At 42.8% G+C, this 17,506-nt stretch overlaps 1 protein-coding gene across 2 annotated transcripts in view; it reads right to left on the bottom strand.

Moving 5' to 3' along the window:
- Positions 1-17,506, bottom strand: part of GMPR (guanosine monophosphate reductase) — a 77,510-nt gene that overhangs the window by 35,151 nt on the left and 24,853 nt on the right. For both annotated transcript variants that reach the window (XR_006390088.1, XM_044295072.1), the window contains exons 5-6: positions 10,876-10,957; positions 2,945-3,051 (exon numbers count right to left, since the gene is read on the bottom strand). Coding sequence is in view for 1 of the 2 variants with exons in the window: in XM_044295072.1 (XP_044151007.1) it covers positions 2,945-3,051; positions 10,876-10,957 (189 nt within the window). In the remaining variant the exon portion in view is untranslated. The remainder of the gene's footprint in view (positions 1-2,944; positions 3,052-10,875; positions 10,958-17,506) is intronic.

The raw sequence follows: 17,506 nt of genomic DNA, 5'->3' as shown, positions 1-17,506 counted from the left end.
GCATCATGGCCCCAGACTTCAGGTCACACTGTGCGTGTTCTTAATTCTGGGGCCTCACACTCATCTACTACATTATCTGTACTCAAAGAATTATCACTGTATTATATGTGGTGTTACATAGGACTGCTACATTATCTGTAAAAAGGGGCATGTCCACAGGTGGGGGGGCGCAATACATGGCTTGCCCCGAGTACTGGCAACTCACGCTACGCCACTGCCTTAGTGACGGCCGTAAAAAGGCGTATGGGTGGTCACTAACGGTTTAAGAGGAAGATAAATAAAGTAACCCCTTCTTAAAGCTATCCACACTTTCAGCTATTATCAGATCCTTTGGAAGTATATTTTATAACATTAGAGCATACTTCCAATTAAAAAAGAAAAATTATTATCACACAGGATGTTGGAATATACAATTTTTTTCTTAATCTGTGCTATACCCTACAGCGCTGACTCCTGCACTGAATGTGGTAGCCTAGGAGGCAGAGCAGGATCCTGCCTAGTTAAATATTTTATATTTTTCAAAGCAGCACCTGGATCTGAATACATATGTAATTGCATGTAATTAAACATTTTTTTTTATAAAATGTATTTTTATAGTGCCACCTGTTGTTTGTTCTTTTCATTATATCTCTGTCCACTTCACTAATGGACACACTTGCTCAGTTCCATCCTATTGTTAGAAGATGTGAAATGTACAGCAAGAGAGCTGCAGTAGAAAGCTGTGATAGGAAGAGAGCTGCAGCAGAAAGGACACACCTCCTGAGCTGCCAGCTTGAAATAAATATAGCAGAGCAATTAGAGCTATGAATTGGGCTTACATAGGGCATCTTTGATAAGTTGTTTTTGCATATTTCAGAAACAAAACACCATCTGGAAAGCCACATACAGTTGCAAGAAAAAGTATGTGAACCCTTTGGAATGATATGGATTTCTGCACAAATTGGTCATAAAATGTGATCCGATCTTCATCTAAGTCACAACAATAGACAATCACAGTCTGCTTAAACTAATAACACACAAAGAATTAATTATTACTATGTTTTTATTGAACATATTATGTAAACATTCACAGTGCAGGTGGAAAAAGTATGTGAACCCCTAGACTAATGACATCTCCAAGAGCTAATTAGAGTGAGGTGTCAGCCAACTGTAGTCCAATCAATGAGATGAGATTGGAGGTGTTGGTTACAGCTGCCCTGCCCCATAAAAAACACACACCAGTTCTGGGTTTGCTTTTCACAAGAAGCATTGCCTGATGTGAATGATGCCTCACACAAAAGAGCTCTCAGAAGACCTACGATAAAGAATTGTTGACTTGCATAAAGCTGGAAAGGGTTATAAAAGTATCTCCAAAAGCCTTGCTGTTCATCAATCCACAGTAAGACAAATTGTCTATAAATGGAGAAAGTTCAGCACTGCTGCTACTTTCCCTAGGAGTGGCCGTCCTGTAAAGATGACTGCAAGAGCACAGCGCAGACTGCTCAATGAGGTGAAGAAGAATCCTAGAGTGTCAGCTAAAGACTTACAAAAGTCTCTGGCATATGCTAACATCCCTGTTAGCGAATGTACGATACGTAAAACACTAAACAAGAATGGATTTCATGGGAGGATACCACAGAGGAAGCCACTGCTGTCCAAAAAAAACATTGCTGAACGTTTACAGTTTGCACAAGAGCACCTGGATGTTCCACAGCAGTACTGGCAAAATATTCAACAGATGAAATAATTATCACCAAATGGTTAAAGTGGTTTCATCTGTTTAAAAAACCAGATCAGTAAAATTGCATATGTCTTCTGTTACATTTCTTTTTTTTAAGCCGCAGTTGTTTTTTTCTGCTTGTGGTGGCATTTGGTTTCTCCAAAACACAATAAAAACCTAATAAGAATCCTGTGTAAACACAGCCTTAGGCCCCTTTCACACGAGCGCGTCCGGATAAGGTCCGGATGCGTTGCGGCAAACCCGTTTTGACTGCGATTGCGTTCCGTTGTTCAGTTTTTATCGTGCAGGTGCAATGTGTTTTGCACGCGCGTGATAAAAAACTGAATGTGGTACCCAGACTCGAACTTCTTCACAGAAGTTCAGGTTTGGGTTCAAGGTTGTGTAGATTGTATTATTTCCTCTTATAACATGGTTATAAAGGAAAATAATAGCATTCTGAATACAGAATGTATAGTACAATAGGGCTGGAGGGGTTAAACATTTTTATTTTTTTTTTAACTCACCTTAATCTACTTGTTCGCGAAGCCGGCATCTCTTCTGTCTTCTTCTTTGAGGAATAGGACCTTTAAAGACGTCACTGTGCACATCACATGGTCCATCACATGATCTTTTACCGTGGTGATAGATCATGTGACAGACCATGTGATGATCGCAGTGATGTCATCAAAGGTCCTTTTCCTGTGCACAGCAAAGAAGAAGACAGAAGAGAAGCCGGGCTGCGCGATCAAGTGGATTAAGGTGAGTTAAATTATTTTTTCTATTGTACTATGCATTCTGTATTAAGAATGCTATTATTTTCCCTTATAACCATGTTATAAGGGAAAATAATAATGATCGGGTCCCTATCCCGATCGTCTCCTAGCAACTGTGCGTGAAAATTGCACCGCATCCGCACTTCTATGGGGCAGATATTCACTTCTATGGGGCCTGCGTTGCGTGAAAAACGCTGAATATAGAACATGCTGCGATGTTCACGCAACGCACCGCTCGTGTGCACAGCCCCATAGAAATAAATGGGTCCGGATTCAGTGCGGGTGCAATGCGTTCACATCACGCATTGCACCCGCGCAGAAAACTCGCTCGTGTGAAAGGGGCCTTAATCATAAGCAGTGTGCAAAACTCAAAAACTGAACATAGCGGGTGTGACTGTTGAGAAAATTGTAAATTCTAAAGATAAAACAAAAAAATGTACGTGCTGAATATTTAGAACATGTCTGTACTTACTGAAATGATGTGTCCTTTCAGTCCATGGGCAGAGTCAGCACATTCAATCACAGCACTTAACTGAGGATAGCCCACGCCTGTTTTAATTCTAGTTGTACAAACAGAACCTGTGAAAGAAGAAAAATAAAATGGTAACTGCAGAATACTGACAGTTGCAGACAGTTGCAGGTTCACTAGGTCATAGTGCAGTGACCCAGTGGATCACGGCTAAAAGAGTTAATATAGTGCATCTCTGCTTAAACAGTTGATGCTGTTATTCTCTATAAAGGGATTAATTTTCAGGTTCACTACTTCGACCCATTTACTGTGATGATGATTTATGCACTATGAATCCCAAAAGGTTATATACAGTACAGACCAAAAGTTTGGACACACCTTCTCATTCAAAGAGTTTTCTTTATTTTTCATGACTACGAAAATTGTAGATTCACACTGAAGGCATCAAAACTATGAATTAACACATGTGGAATTATATACATAATAAAAAGTGTGAAACAACTGAAAATATGTCATATTCTAGGTTCTTCAAAGTAGCCACCTTTTGCTTTGATTACTGCTTTGCACACTCTTGGCATTCTCTTGATGAGCTTCAAGAGGTAGTCATCTGAAATGGTTTTCACTTCACAGGTGTGCCCTGTCAGGTTTAATATGTGGGATTTCTTGCCTTATAAATGGGGTTGGGACCATCAGTTGCGTTATGGAGAAGTCAGGTGGATACACAGCTCATAGTCCTACTGAATAGACTGTTAGAATTTGTATTATGGCAAGAAAAAAGCAGCTAAGTAAAGAAAAACGAGTGGCCATCATTACTTTAAGAAATTAAGGTCAGTCAGTCCGAAAATTTTTGAAAACTTTGAAAGTGTCCCCAAGTGCAGACACAAAAACCATCAAGCGCTACAAAGAAACTGGGCACATGCGGACCGCCCCAGGAAAGGAAGACCAAGAGTCACCTCTGCTGCGGAGGATAAGTTAATCTGAGTCACCAGCCTCAGAAATCGCAGGTTAACAGCAGCTCAGATTAGAGACCTGGTCAATGCCACACAGAGTTCTAGCAACAGACACATCTCTAGAACAACTGTTAAGAGGAGACTGTGTGAATCAGGCCTTCATGGTAGAATATCTGCTAGGAAACCACTGCTAAGGACAGGCAACAAGCAGAAGAGACTTGTTTGGGCTAAAGAACACAAGGAATGGACATTTGACCAGTGGAAATCTGTGCTTTGGTCTGATGAGTCCAAATTTGAGATCTTTGGTTCCAAACACCATGTCTTTGTGCGACGCAGAAAAGGTGAACGGATAGACTCTACATGCCTGGTTCCAACCGTGAAGCATGGAGGAGGAGGTGTGATGGTGTGGGGGTGCTTTGCTGGTGACACTGTTGGGGATTTATTCAAAATTGAAGGCATACTGAACCAGCATGGCTACCACAGCACCTTGCAGCAACATGCTATTCCATCCGGTTTGCTTTTAGTTGGACCATCATTTATTTTTCAACAGGACAATGACCCCAAACACACCTCCAGGCTGTGTAAGGGCTATTTGACCATGAAGGAGAGTAATGGGGTGCTGCGCCAGATGACCTGGCCTCCACAGTCACCGGACCTGAACCCAATCAAGAAGGGCCAACAAGTGCTAAGCATCTCTGGGAACTCCTTCAAGACTGTTTGAAGACCATTTTAGGTGACTACCTCTTGAAGCTCATCAAGAGAATGCGAAGAGTGTGCAAAGCAGTAATCAAAGCAAAAGGTGGCTACTTTGAAGAACCTAGAATATGACATATTTTCAGTTGTTTCACACTTTTTTGTTATGTATATAATTCCACATGTGTTAATTCATAGTTTTGATGCCTTCAGTGTGAATCTACAATTTTCGTAGTCATGAAAATAAAGAAAACTCTTTGAATGAGAAGGTGTGTCCAAACTTTTGGTCTGTACTGTATAAGTAACCCCTGCAGAGAAAGCAGTGGGTACAGTGGATGCTGCTGTCTATTACAAGCAGGGATTCACAGCAGAAGACTTTATTGCTGATCCTTCTGAGGCAAAGTGGACTGCAAATCCCATGAGCAGCTGCTCCTCCCTGCAGCCAACAGAAGAGGGACCAGGGGAAAAGTCTAGAGAAGGAGAAGTAACAGCAAGCATCTTAGAGACAGGAGATAGAGAGACTGAGAGATCTCCACAGACAGAAGTGAGCCCTGCTTCCGTGCAGACAGTACAGCACAGTCCAGACAGCTCCTGTGTTTCCAGTGTAAGGCTACTTTCACATCTGCAGATCCGTCATAGGATCTCAATAGCGGCGGAAAACGCTTCTGTTTTGTCCCCATTCATTGTCAATGGGGACAAAACTGAACTGAACGAAACTAAATGCACCAGAATGTATTCCGTTTGGTTGTGTCCCCATTGCAGCCAGCGTTTTTCTATCCACGATGTGGTGCGGAGCAAGAATGATCCGTCATGACTCACAATGTAATAGAAAATGGATCCTTTCCCCCATTGAATTTCAATGGTGTTTATGACGGATCCGTCTTGGCTATTTTAAAGATAATACAACTGGATCAGTTCATAACGGATGCAGACGGTTGTATTATTGTGACGGGAGAGTCTTTGCTGATCCATGACTGATCCAGCAAAAATGCTAGTGTGAAAGTAGCCTAAGAAAAGAAAGCTCAGCTGCATCCCAGGAGGACCTTGCCCTCGACTCCACTGGCATCCAAGCTTCTGAATGCTGCAGCCCCCAGCTGGTTCACGGGCAGGACAATCATAAGTGCACCAACATTAGCACGCCAACGTTTTCTGCAACCAGATCCCAACACTCGGACTGGGCTAATTGCCAGACAGCAGTTTATAGCAAGCTGAGTATTAGGAGTAGATAGCTGGGAAGCGTATACTGTCTTTATCTTCCAAAGGCGTGTGTGTGACCACCATCACTGCTTACTGTTACAGATAGCCTGCCCCTTTCACCAGGGGGTTTCCTTAGACAGAGTTGCGATCTGTGCTTTGTTCCTGTTATTGCAATATCACATCCATCTGAATGGAGGCTGTGGTATCCTCCTTTTCAGTGGCTCCGCGCTCAGACAGCAGCCCAAACTGACTGACTGAAGCTTCTCTCAGCGCCAATCAGTCAGGCCAACATGTAATTCTGGGACTGACTGAGGATCAGTGAAGCATTCCGGCCCCGCAGAGCTCACCCTCAGGTCATCACGTACTCTTTTGTCAGCGTGAGCCTAGCTGAGTCGGGATGTGGCTTAGCAGGAGTGGGGGAGTGGCCCATAATGTCCGGATTTTGTGAAGGGGGTCACATATCTGGGAATAACTACTATGAAGGGGGCACATATCTAGGCATAACTACTATGAAGGGGGCACAATGTGGGCACAACTACTGTGAAGAGCCCAATGTGGGCATAACTTCTAGAGGGGCACAGTGTGGGCACTACTAATGTGATGGGGCACAATATGGGCATAGCTACTGCATGGTGGCACAAAGAGGGAATAATTACTATGTGGGGGCATTATGGGGACGGGGGGGATTGGGTGTGTATAGTTATGTTTTGGTCAGAGTTACAGGTGTAGCCTAGTGTGAAAAAATTTGCCATGCCACGTGTAACACTCTGCGCATATTGTCCCCCTCTGTGCTTGGGAGGTATGCATGAATCTTGTCTTAGGGTAAGCATGGTATGGTCATAAAATCACCGAACTGTGTGAATATTTTCTAAGGCCAGTTTCACATGTGCTGTGAGTTCAAGTCATTGGACCCACTATTGGGTCAGGACTTACAGTTGTAATAGAGGTGCCTAAATGTGCCCGTATTATGCTGATGTGATACTGACCTACAACCAAATTGGCAGACCCTACTTTTGGTGGTTATCCCCAACTACATTAGATTCCTAGCCGGCTGGCTTCAGCACTGTATTTTGTCCATTTTATCTGTAAGGAGTCAAATCAAAATGATTTTCAGGCGATGTGGCACTCTCTTTAGTGAAAAATATCAGAGAAGCTATTTACAGCATCAAAACATCATAATTGAGCAATGTTCCATGGGGAGCGGAGTGACTAACTAGGTCTATGTGTGCAGTATAAACAGACGGATCTCAGTGTTGGCTGCCTATGAGGAACTACACACAGCATGCTACACTGGTGGTAAATGTAGGTAACCAAGTCTGCATGCAATATAAACTAAAGCAGATGGTCATTATATCCTTTAGATAAGATAGATTTTAGTGGTGAAAAATAATATATAAAAGGGCTTCCAAATCAAGGGCAGGCTTTTCCTAAAACATTAACTGCATACAAAACTCTGAGCTCAGCTCTGCTTGGAATTTCTCTTGATCCCTCATCCATAAAAGGTACTTCCGCTTGGGGTCTTTGGTGGCCAGGATCTACAGGAGTCTATTGCCACTTTTTACTAACAGGTCTTATTCAGAAAGTCACATTAAAATCGCCCATGTTGAGGCTGCAACAAACAGGTGATTTTTAGTACAGCACTGGCTCTGTATGTCCACCTAAGACACAGACCTCGCAGCTGTCTCCAATGATCTCCAGCTCCATGTTCCCTGAGATAGGGACCAGAATAGGACATGCACTGTTATAGCATTGGGTGTGGAACTGTGTCAATGAACAGATTTGACTTCGGCTAATCCTAAGGGCATTTTCTGTCAGTCCCTGGGTTTTCACCCTTTAACCCCTACACAGGGATCTGGACCCCTATTCAGGGGAATCACCAGGCCACTACCTCCTGGAATAGTCTCTGTGTAGTTGACAGTTGACCCCTGAGGATCAGAGAGGGACAGGCCAAGGTCAGGACAGGGGCAGTACAAGTAATCTGATAAACAGTCCGAGGTCAAGGTAGGCAACAAAGGATCAATAGGGAGGTCAGGCACAGATCAGGTCAGGAAGCAAAGGTTAAGAATACATGAATCGGGCAGAAGTTGCCCTTTCATAAGCCATTCATTTGATAGCGGCTGTGCTTGGTATCACAGCTCAGCCCCATTTGCTTCATATAACCAATGAAAGTGACATCACATGGCCTAGTGAAAGCTGAGCCAGTGTGTTCTTAAACAGCTAATTGACGGAGGACCCCCCAGATCAGATACTCATGACCTATCCGATAAGTCATCAGTTCAAAAATCTCAGAAAACCCTTTTAAGTCGGCTGGTAAAAGTTAGAGAGTGAGCGATGGAGCCTGAGGGAGCATGCAGGAGCCCTGAGTGCAGAGTGGGAGAAGCTAGGCTGACAAGCAGGCCCCAGCCTGTGTGGAGGGACAGAGCTTCCCCGGTGGTTAGGACTGCTGGGAGGGAAAGTAGAGTGGGAGGTGGGCCTACACTGAAGGTACCTGCAGCATGGGTGGGAGAGACAGCAGTGTCCCCAAGCTTCATTGACTTGGGTTTGTGTGCTGCCCATTTTTTTAAAATGCGCAGTGCCCCACTAGAAATAATTTGAAAATGGTTTGTTCTTACTGTAGTGTAATGTTATGCAAGGCTATGTACACCCAGCATGACCTGGTGTGATTGGCGGGGATGGGGTTAATCACACTGTTCTTACCCTCTTGGCAGGCGTGGGCTAGTCATATTCCTGTCTAGAGGGGGGAGTTCTAGTCTAGTGAGTGAAGACAGTGTAAGCAAGTCTATGTGCTTCTTTTCCTTAGGCCTCAAGATCCAGAGACTAACAGATCTCTATGAGTCACTGCTTCTGCTACAGATAGAGCAAGAGAGAAAAAGAAAGATAAGAACTTGGAATCTGCATGGGCAAATGTATGAGTCAGAAAGGCAACCTGTAATTTCAGCTGTTACAGACTTTGCTGCTTGTGATGGACTACAGTTAAGACACCCAAACTCTTAACCACATCCTAGCCAGACGTGCCTCTAAAACCTCTATTATGCAGTGGACACTGCAGCCAAAATTGCCAGATTACAGTTGCTAGCCAGACATTGTAGAGATAGAGACTTTAGCAAGATAGTATACCAAGAGGGCCATTACTTGCCACTTTGCCAGCCTCCATACCTCGCCATCTAGGAAAAGGATTTACACTGTGCACAGATTATTGTTGGATGTACTAAAACTCAAGTAGAAAGATATGTTTATTCTTCTACCTCTGGCCTAGTTATCTGACTCCTACCACACAATACACTGGCCACTGCACTACTACACCTCCAGCCAGGCACCCATACACCTACCTACATGAAGGACACCCAAAAACTACCATCAAGCAGGAGCCCCCAACTACAGGGAGTGCTCAGAGGAAAAAAGGGTGCACCCTCCACTTGCTACACTGGCCCTAGGGAGCGACGGCCTAAGGGGAACCACTATGACACATCCTATAGTCAGAGATACTATCACTCTGGCTCCTCAAGGGCTTGCTGCAAATGGACAGCACAATGAAGACATATCATGATGCTGGCACTGATGTCCATTCATTTACATTTATTAAGGGGCATCTGCGCACATTTTTTTATGAAAGTAATCTAGGCTAACAGATATAGCCTAAACCTATGCTTCCATTCCCCGTTTACCCCCTGGGTCTCAATGTAGTGAATAAAGTTTTCACCAGCCACACAGCCTGCATCCCACTGCTGATGAGACATCTGATAGTTGTCCGCAACCGTCCCTAAGAGTTTTCCTATACAATCCCGTTTACTATTTATAAGAAGATTTGGGTATTGTGGTATAAAATGTGACTGTGAGGGTAATTTTGGCCTTTCTAATTAAATGAAAAGACTTAAAGTTTCATTTTCAGAATAATATGAAGAATATTTATGAAACCATATCAGTTGTGTATAAGAATGAGAGCTGCATGAAGTAGTAGTGATATATGCTGATTCAGTGGGGTGTCTTTTATGTGTGAATATGGTGTTGCTGTGAAGCAAGAGTCTGGGATATTCAGAAGATGCAGTCTCTCCCACATGATTGACAGCTTTCTCCCTATTACTCTTCATTGGAAGAAAGATGCTAGTCAGCAGCAGTTGGACGGGAAGAACTTGAAGATCATGAATACACAGGACTCCTAGTTCACAGCACTCATATGGTATTACAACTAATAGACTGGATATTTTACAAAAAATATATCAAAATCACACATAAATGCAAGGGCGGACTGGCCATAGACCCTACAGGGAAATTTCCCGGTGGGCTGATGTCCAGAGGGCCACCAGAGCCCTCCCTTGCTGGCCAGGTACATAACGATTTGATGCTCTAAAGATCAGTTAATGCTAGGAATATCAGGTACCTTTGCACCTGGCCAACAGCCACAGGTGCCTTCCTGAACTCAACTGTATTGTTGTCATCAGGATGGTGATACAGTGGAATACTGTGGTGAAAGTGGTGGCATTTTGTGCTGCACTGTGGTATTTGGTTCTGCTGTAGTGGTATTTTGTAATCTAAATAATACAAAAGAATGCAAACGGCACTCACTGAAAATCTTTGCAGCTTTATTGTAGGTTAAAACAAGATGGATGAGGGCACAGCACAGTCAAAAGGCCTTTTGACTGTGCTGTGCTCGCATCCATCTTGTTTTAACCTACAATAAAGCTGCAAAGATTTTCGGTGAGTGCCATTTGCTTTCTTTTGTATTCTTTGGATTATTGCATATACTCATCATATACTGAGCACCACCAGACGTCCACAATTTTGGAATAGTCACCTCATGCAGTGCCGATTACATTCTTCTTTATTTTACATGTGAAGTGGTATTTTGTATTGCAGGTCCCACCTACTTGTATTGTCCCGGTCTACTTGTGTTGCCTCCCCCTTTCTGTCAATTTGGACCCTTCTACAACTTGGGCCACTTTTAGTTTTTTATCCATGGCCACTTTAAGTTCCCAGTCCACCTATGCATAAATGGCACACCGATGGAATCATAATGTCTGTCACTTCTTCACAAATATGGTAATGGGATCTTTTAAATTATTAATTAAATAAAAAACTATTTGTATATCAACTTGCCTGGTCCAATTCCGACTTTTATGATGTCAGCTCCAGCAAGAATGAGCTCCTCCACCATTTCACCTGTAACCACATTTCCAGCCTATAAAATAATTAGGAATTTAAATACAGAAATAGAAATCCAGTTTACAATCTTTGCCTTGTAAACAGCACAAAGTAAAGTGACAAGCCTGCTGGACTACTCTGCAAACTAAGAAAATGTAAAAATATGTGACATAAATATCATCCAGAATACTATATAAGAGTATCCGCATTAAAAAGTGGACACCAGTGGACCGGTTCATAACACAGTCCGAGAATATACAATAAATTGAATATTGTCAAGGTCGTTCAGTATATTAAACCCGCTCAAATCTTCTCTTACTTATACCTTGACTAACTTTATGTCTAACAATTTACATTGGTTTCAGTTTGTTTAGATTATTGCATAAGGTATAAAGACTTCATCATCAGTACAAGATCTGATATAGAGGTTTTGAGTGTGTGTAGGATCAGAGAATGTGACTGGTCAAAAATGGTCTTACCAACACCTATGTACAATGAGAGATCTGCATGTCCTTGCACCCCTTACTGATACAAGCTAGATCTCAGCTTGGCATATATGTGGTGCATCAGAGATGAAGACCAACCTTTGTTTGCTCTAACTGTTGCATGTTTCCAACTCTCTAAAGTTTTCTTTATAAGTCCTCATATAAGGCCAAGTGAAAGTCAACTGATTGGACTCTCTGTTTGAGCAGTGACTGGTTAATTCTACATATCGTCACTTGTGAGCCATTACAATGTACGTTAAAGAGGTTCTCCAGGATTTTTATATTGATGGCCATTCCTTAGGCTAGGCCATCAAGATCAGATCGATCAGGGTCAATCTTCAGGCACCCCCGCAAATAACCTTTTCTGCAGTAACTCTTTTGCTAGAAATAAGCACCAAAACTACAAAGCTCTGTCCACTGTGTTGAAGACAAAGCTGGTTACTGCAGTGTTGCTTCCAATCTAGGGTAAGCCATCAATACAAAAATACTGGAGAAACCTCGAATATAACGATGCCCTAATGGTAATTTTTCATAATTTTTTTTACTAGTTTCCATTCTTCAGATAAAGATGGCCACGATTAAAGAAGAGTATTGTTTATTTGGGAGACACCTATCTCTCCTGAAAGCCTTATAAACACATACAGTATGCTTGTTTCAACTGAGCATCTATTTTTATTTCAATGTACATGGAAAGTCAAACCTTCTGGCAACAGTTTGTCTATGGTAGAACAATGGATTGGGCATGTTGAAATCTAAAAATCTGAACCCTCATTTCCCTGACACCTGCAATTAGGGGAAAGTCAGAAGTGTGAGTGGGTAATTTTTCTCTAATTGTTTTATAATCTATAATTTGTATAATTTACTTTTGTTAAATAAAATATTTTTTTTTAATTATTAGACGTGTCTCGAGTTCAAGATGTCATCATTTCCTAATGTTGTGTGTGCTTGTTATATACCTCTGGACATGTGGCATGAATGTTTTGGCTAGGCTTAGTTTTTCCCTCAAGTCAGACATATTCACTAAATTTCCTAAATTAAGTGCATCAATGATTCTTCATGGAAGACAGTGACTCACAGTTTATGTGTCAGAGGGTGTGAGCAAACCTTAGAGGGTTTCTGTCACCTGAAAAATGGGTATTAAGCTGGCTGATATTAGCGATGTGCTAATGTCAGCTGAACATAACTATATTAGTGCCATCTCGCTGCCTGAAGCCTTTATTGAGAAAAACAAACTTTTATAATATGCTAATTAGCCTCTAGGAGCCGGGGGGGGGGGGGGGGGGGGGGACTTGCACCTGCTCCTAGAGACTCAGTTTGCCCAGCTCTTTTTACGCCCCTTCTTCTCTTGATTGACAGGGCCAGGCAGTTCAGTATTTGGCGCAGGCGCACTGAGGGAAGGACGCTCGGCGTCTGCTGACTTTATCACTGCGCCTGCGCCGAATACTGAACGGCGCAAAATTTACATTGCAGACAGAGCCGAAGGTAGGAGACCAACGATGCCTGCCCCTATCAATCTAGTGCGGCAGGGCGTGGCCAGAGGTGGGAGAACGGAGCCTCTAGAAGCAGGGGCAATGCCCCCCCTTCACCCCCCCCCCCCCCCCCGCTGCACCTAGAGTCTAATTAGCATATTATAAAAGTTAGTTTTTCTCAATAAAGGCTTCAGGCAGCGAGATGGCACTAATATAGTTATGTTCAGCTGACATTAGCACATCGCTAATGTTAGCCAGCTTAATATCCATTTTTCAGGTGACAGAAACCCTTTAAAGAGATCCTGTCACCGGGAATTTGTGTATAAAGCTGAGGACATGGGTTGCTAGTAGGCCGCTAGCACATCCGCAATACCCAGTCCCCATAGCTCTGTGTGCTTTTATTGTGTAAAAAAAAAACGATTTGGCCATATGCAAAGTAACCTGAGATGAGTCCTGTACATGAGATGAGTCAGGGACAGGACTCATCTCAGGTAATTTGCATATGTATCAAATCGTTTTTTTTACACAATAAAAGCACACAGAGCTATGGGGACTGGGTATTGCGGATGTGCTAGCGGAGATCTAGCAGCCCATGTCCTCAGCTCTATACACAAAATCCCGGTGACAGGTTCCCTTTAAACATAGGCACTTTTTGAGACAAGCAAATTAATATAAACGACTCTTGGAGTTTTTGGAAACTAAGGGGGTCTTAATAACCAATATATCTGGCAGTGGATCCACTGATGTTATGAAGAGGCGTCTAAATGTAAGACAGCTTCCTAGCTTTCTTACATTTAGACCATTTTCTATGCCAAGCGTAGAAAATGATGAATGGCCAACCTGTTCCCTTCCCCACCCATGCTGGGCCCACTTTTTTAGACCTGGTGTGAGCGGGGAAAAGTCTCAGATTGTAGCGCAAATAGCCTTTGCGGCACAATCTGCGTCAGTAATATGCCTAATTTAGGCGTATTTCTGGATAATAAATGACCCCCTAAGTATTTTTTTTTTTTCAAACAATTTGATAATTTTATGCCTTCATTTATTTAATGTTATTTATTATAACAGCATATGTCCAGTGTATACAGTAGGGTTAATACAAAAGGGACCTATTATTGTATAGAGACACCCATCAAAGTATACATCTTACTGTACTGAGTTTTTCTACTGTAACCCAATTAAGTTCAAAAATCCCATTATGTGGCAAGTAGTAATTGATTGCATTCATGAATATCCAGCCTGATGATCATTAGAGCCCATTAGTGGTTTAAGAATGAAATTCTACAGGGACAGTGAGGTAATGGTTCCTCCACTACTCTCTACACACATTCTCCCATTAAAGTAGACAATGGTAAGTGAGAGGTAGTCAGCAGAGAATATCAAAAATGTCTCTGCCTGTGAATGCAGGGCTATTTTAGTAATAGTTGAAGGGACACTTCCATCAAAGAAAATTTCTACATTAACAAACTATATGTGAATATTCTATGTAATAATAAAAAAAAATAAAGTTTAATTGTTTTCTGGATATAATTTTTTTCAAGTTGCTCAATTTTATTTTACTTCCTTTGGCTCTTTGACTTCCTCTTTGGTTGGACATTCTCAGTCAGACCATCACTGTAGCCAGAGAGAACCCCTGTGGTGACTCAATTACAGCATCCCACATTACACCTAGCAATGCAATACTCTGTGGACATCTTTATCGAGGTCTGTCAAGAGAATATTAGAACTGTCATACTTTTATCCCAATCTCCACCTACCCCTCATATCAGTGGCATGCTAAGGGAGAGTGGGGGGCAGTCCACATCGGGTGCCGGCTCTCAGAGGGTGCCAGAGCCCAGAAGCAATGAGCGCTTCAATCAATACGGATGGAAGCTCTCATTGCTGGAACGCTGGGAGCTGCGGTCCTGTCACTCAGCTCTCCGCGCTCCTTCTCTCCTGCACTGAATGGTGAAGAAGGAAGACTTCTCCCCGCTCCACCATTCAGTCTGCAGACACAGAGCGTGCTGCCGGCCTGTGTGGGAGGAGCCTGCAGCCCGGGAATCTGTATAAGCTCCGCCCACACATGGCTGCAGAACGATCTGTGTCTGCAAGGGAGAGCTAGATGTGATCTTCAGGAATGGGACAAGGTGAGTAGGTACTGTGTTTTTTTTGGGGGGGGGTTAACACAGAGGAGGCACAGGGGGCTTTACTACTGTAATGGGGGCACAATAGGCATTTCCATTATGGAGGGGGCACAGAGGGCATTACTACTACAAAGGGGGCACAGAGGGCAATACTACTACAAAGGGGGTACAAAGGGCGTTACTAATATTAAGGGGCACAATGGGCATTACTACTATGAAGGGGGCACAATGGGCATTACTACTATGAAGGGGGCACAATGGGCATTACTACTATGAAGGGGGCACAGAGGGCATTACTCCTGTGAAGAGGGTGGGCATAACTGTTATGGGGCACAGAGTAGGCATTATTATTGTGAAGGAGGCACAATGGGCATTACTAGTGTGAAGGGGCACAGAGGGCCTTAACACTCTGAAGGGTCACAGAGAGGACACTACAACTGTGAAGGGAGCACAGATAGGGCATTACTACTGTGAAAGTGGCACAGAGAGGGCACATCTACTGTGAGAGGGCACAATGAGGGCATAACTACTGTAAAGGGGGAACAATCAAGGGATAAGTTCTTTAAGGGGGCACAATGTGGGCATAACTACTGTGAAAGTTGTACTGTCAGGGCAAAAATACTGTGAGGGGCACAATATTGGCATACCTACTGTGAGGGGCACAAAGAGGACATTACAATTGTGAAGGGGGCACAGATAGGGCATTACCACTGTGAAAGGGGCACAGAGAGGGCATAACTACAGTGAGGGGGGCACAATAAGGGCATAACTACTGTGAAGGGGAACAATGAAGGGATAAGTACTTTAAGGGGGCACAATGTAGGCATAACTGCTGTGAAAGTTTTACAGTCAGGGCATAAATACTGTGAGGGGGCACATATCAGGACAACACTACTGTAAAGGTTGTACAATGATGGCAATATTACTGTGAGGGGGGGGGGGGGGTGCCAGAGAAAGGACCTGCCCCGAGTGCCAAACACCCTAGGCACGCCACTACCTCGGATAACATCTTACCATCAGAGTAGCAGGAAGATGACAATGGATTATAATTGGTTTGACTGCTTCAGTAGAACAATATTTTGTATTTAGTTTTCTGTGATATGGCATTACCAAACTAAGAAAGAAAAACAGCCAAAAGTTCTAAAAAAAAATAGGTTTTCTATGACTATTTCATATAAAAAATACCCCTTCCTGATGGAAGTCTTACTTTAAACAGAGGCAATAGCTTTGAACCATCTAACAGAAGCACCTATGATCTGGAAACAGATCAAACAAACTAATATTTAAAGGGGTTGTCTCGCTTCAGCAAATAGCAATTATTATGTTGAGGAAGTTAATACAAGGTAGTTACTAATGTATTGTTCTTATCCATATCATTTCCTTTGCTGGCTTGATTTATTTTTCCATCCCATTATACACAGCCAGTTTCCATGGCAATCCAGCAGTGGTGGCCATGCTTGCACACTACAGGGAAAAGTGCCAGACAATGTGCGGTCTCCACCAGAGAGGCTGGCATTTTTTCCTATAGAGTGCAAGTACGACCACCACTGATGTATTACAGGGTGGTCATAACTATGGAAACAAGCAGTGTAAAATGTGATGGAAAAATGAATCCAGCCAACAAAGGAAGCAATATGGATGATAACAATACATTAGTAAGTACCTTGTATTAACTTCCTTTACATAATAAATGCTATTTGCTGAAGTGACACAACCCCTTTAAGGACAAGATATTTAAACTTTCTGCAAATCAATCTAAATGTTAGATAAATGTTCCAAGAATCAAAAAATAATTATAGATTTTCTTTTCCAATAATTACCCCCAATTAAATCCATTCAGTTTATTGTAAATAATCAACCTAATCAGTTGTCTCATCAGCCTCTGAGTGTCCTGGCATTTCTGACATATTACACTGTAGTGACATTCAAAAGAAAGTTAATATGTATTATGATTATGAATCATGAAGAATAGGGAGTGTCCTTTTGGCACATGTTTGCTGGTGTGTTGACCTTTTGTTATAACTTGCATTGAAAAGCACAGCCTGTTATGCTGTTGATACAACTGAATTTAGCAGAGAACGCTTAATATGACATACACATTTCTTTACAATGGAAGCCAATGGCAAGTGTGTGTTAGGCTCCATTCACACGTCCGTATAATGGGACCGCATCCGTTCCGCAAATTGCGGAACGGGTGCGGACCCATTCATTCTCTATGGGGACGGAATGGATGCGGAGAGCACACTATGTGCTCTCCACATCCGCATTTCCAGAGCACCCCCCCCCCCATGATCTTCCGGTCCGCGGCTCTGGAAAAAAATAGAACATGTCCTATTCATGTCCGCAATTTTATGGGGGTGCTGGCCAGGTGTATTGCAGGTCCGCAATGCACTACGGATGTCTGAATGGGTCTATTTACACTGTATAGACAGGGTATGTCAGAGGAATATGTAAGCAGGATACCTCTGATGGAAGCCACTAGTGTATGCCTCTATATAGGCATATGTACACC

This window comes from Bufo gargarizans, chromosome 5, assembly GCF_014858855.1.
Source record: "Bufo gargarizans isolate SCDJY-AF-19 chromosome 5, ASM1485885v1, whole genome shotgun sequence".
In the NCBI taxonomy this organism is placed as follows: domain Eukaryota; kingdom Metazoa; phylum Chordata; class Amphibia; order Anura; family Bufonidae; genus Bufo; species Bufo gargarizans.
Note: the sequence above shows the minus strand (reverse complement) of the source record. Positions and strands in the feature narration are given on the sequence as shown.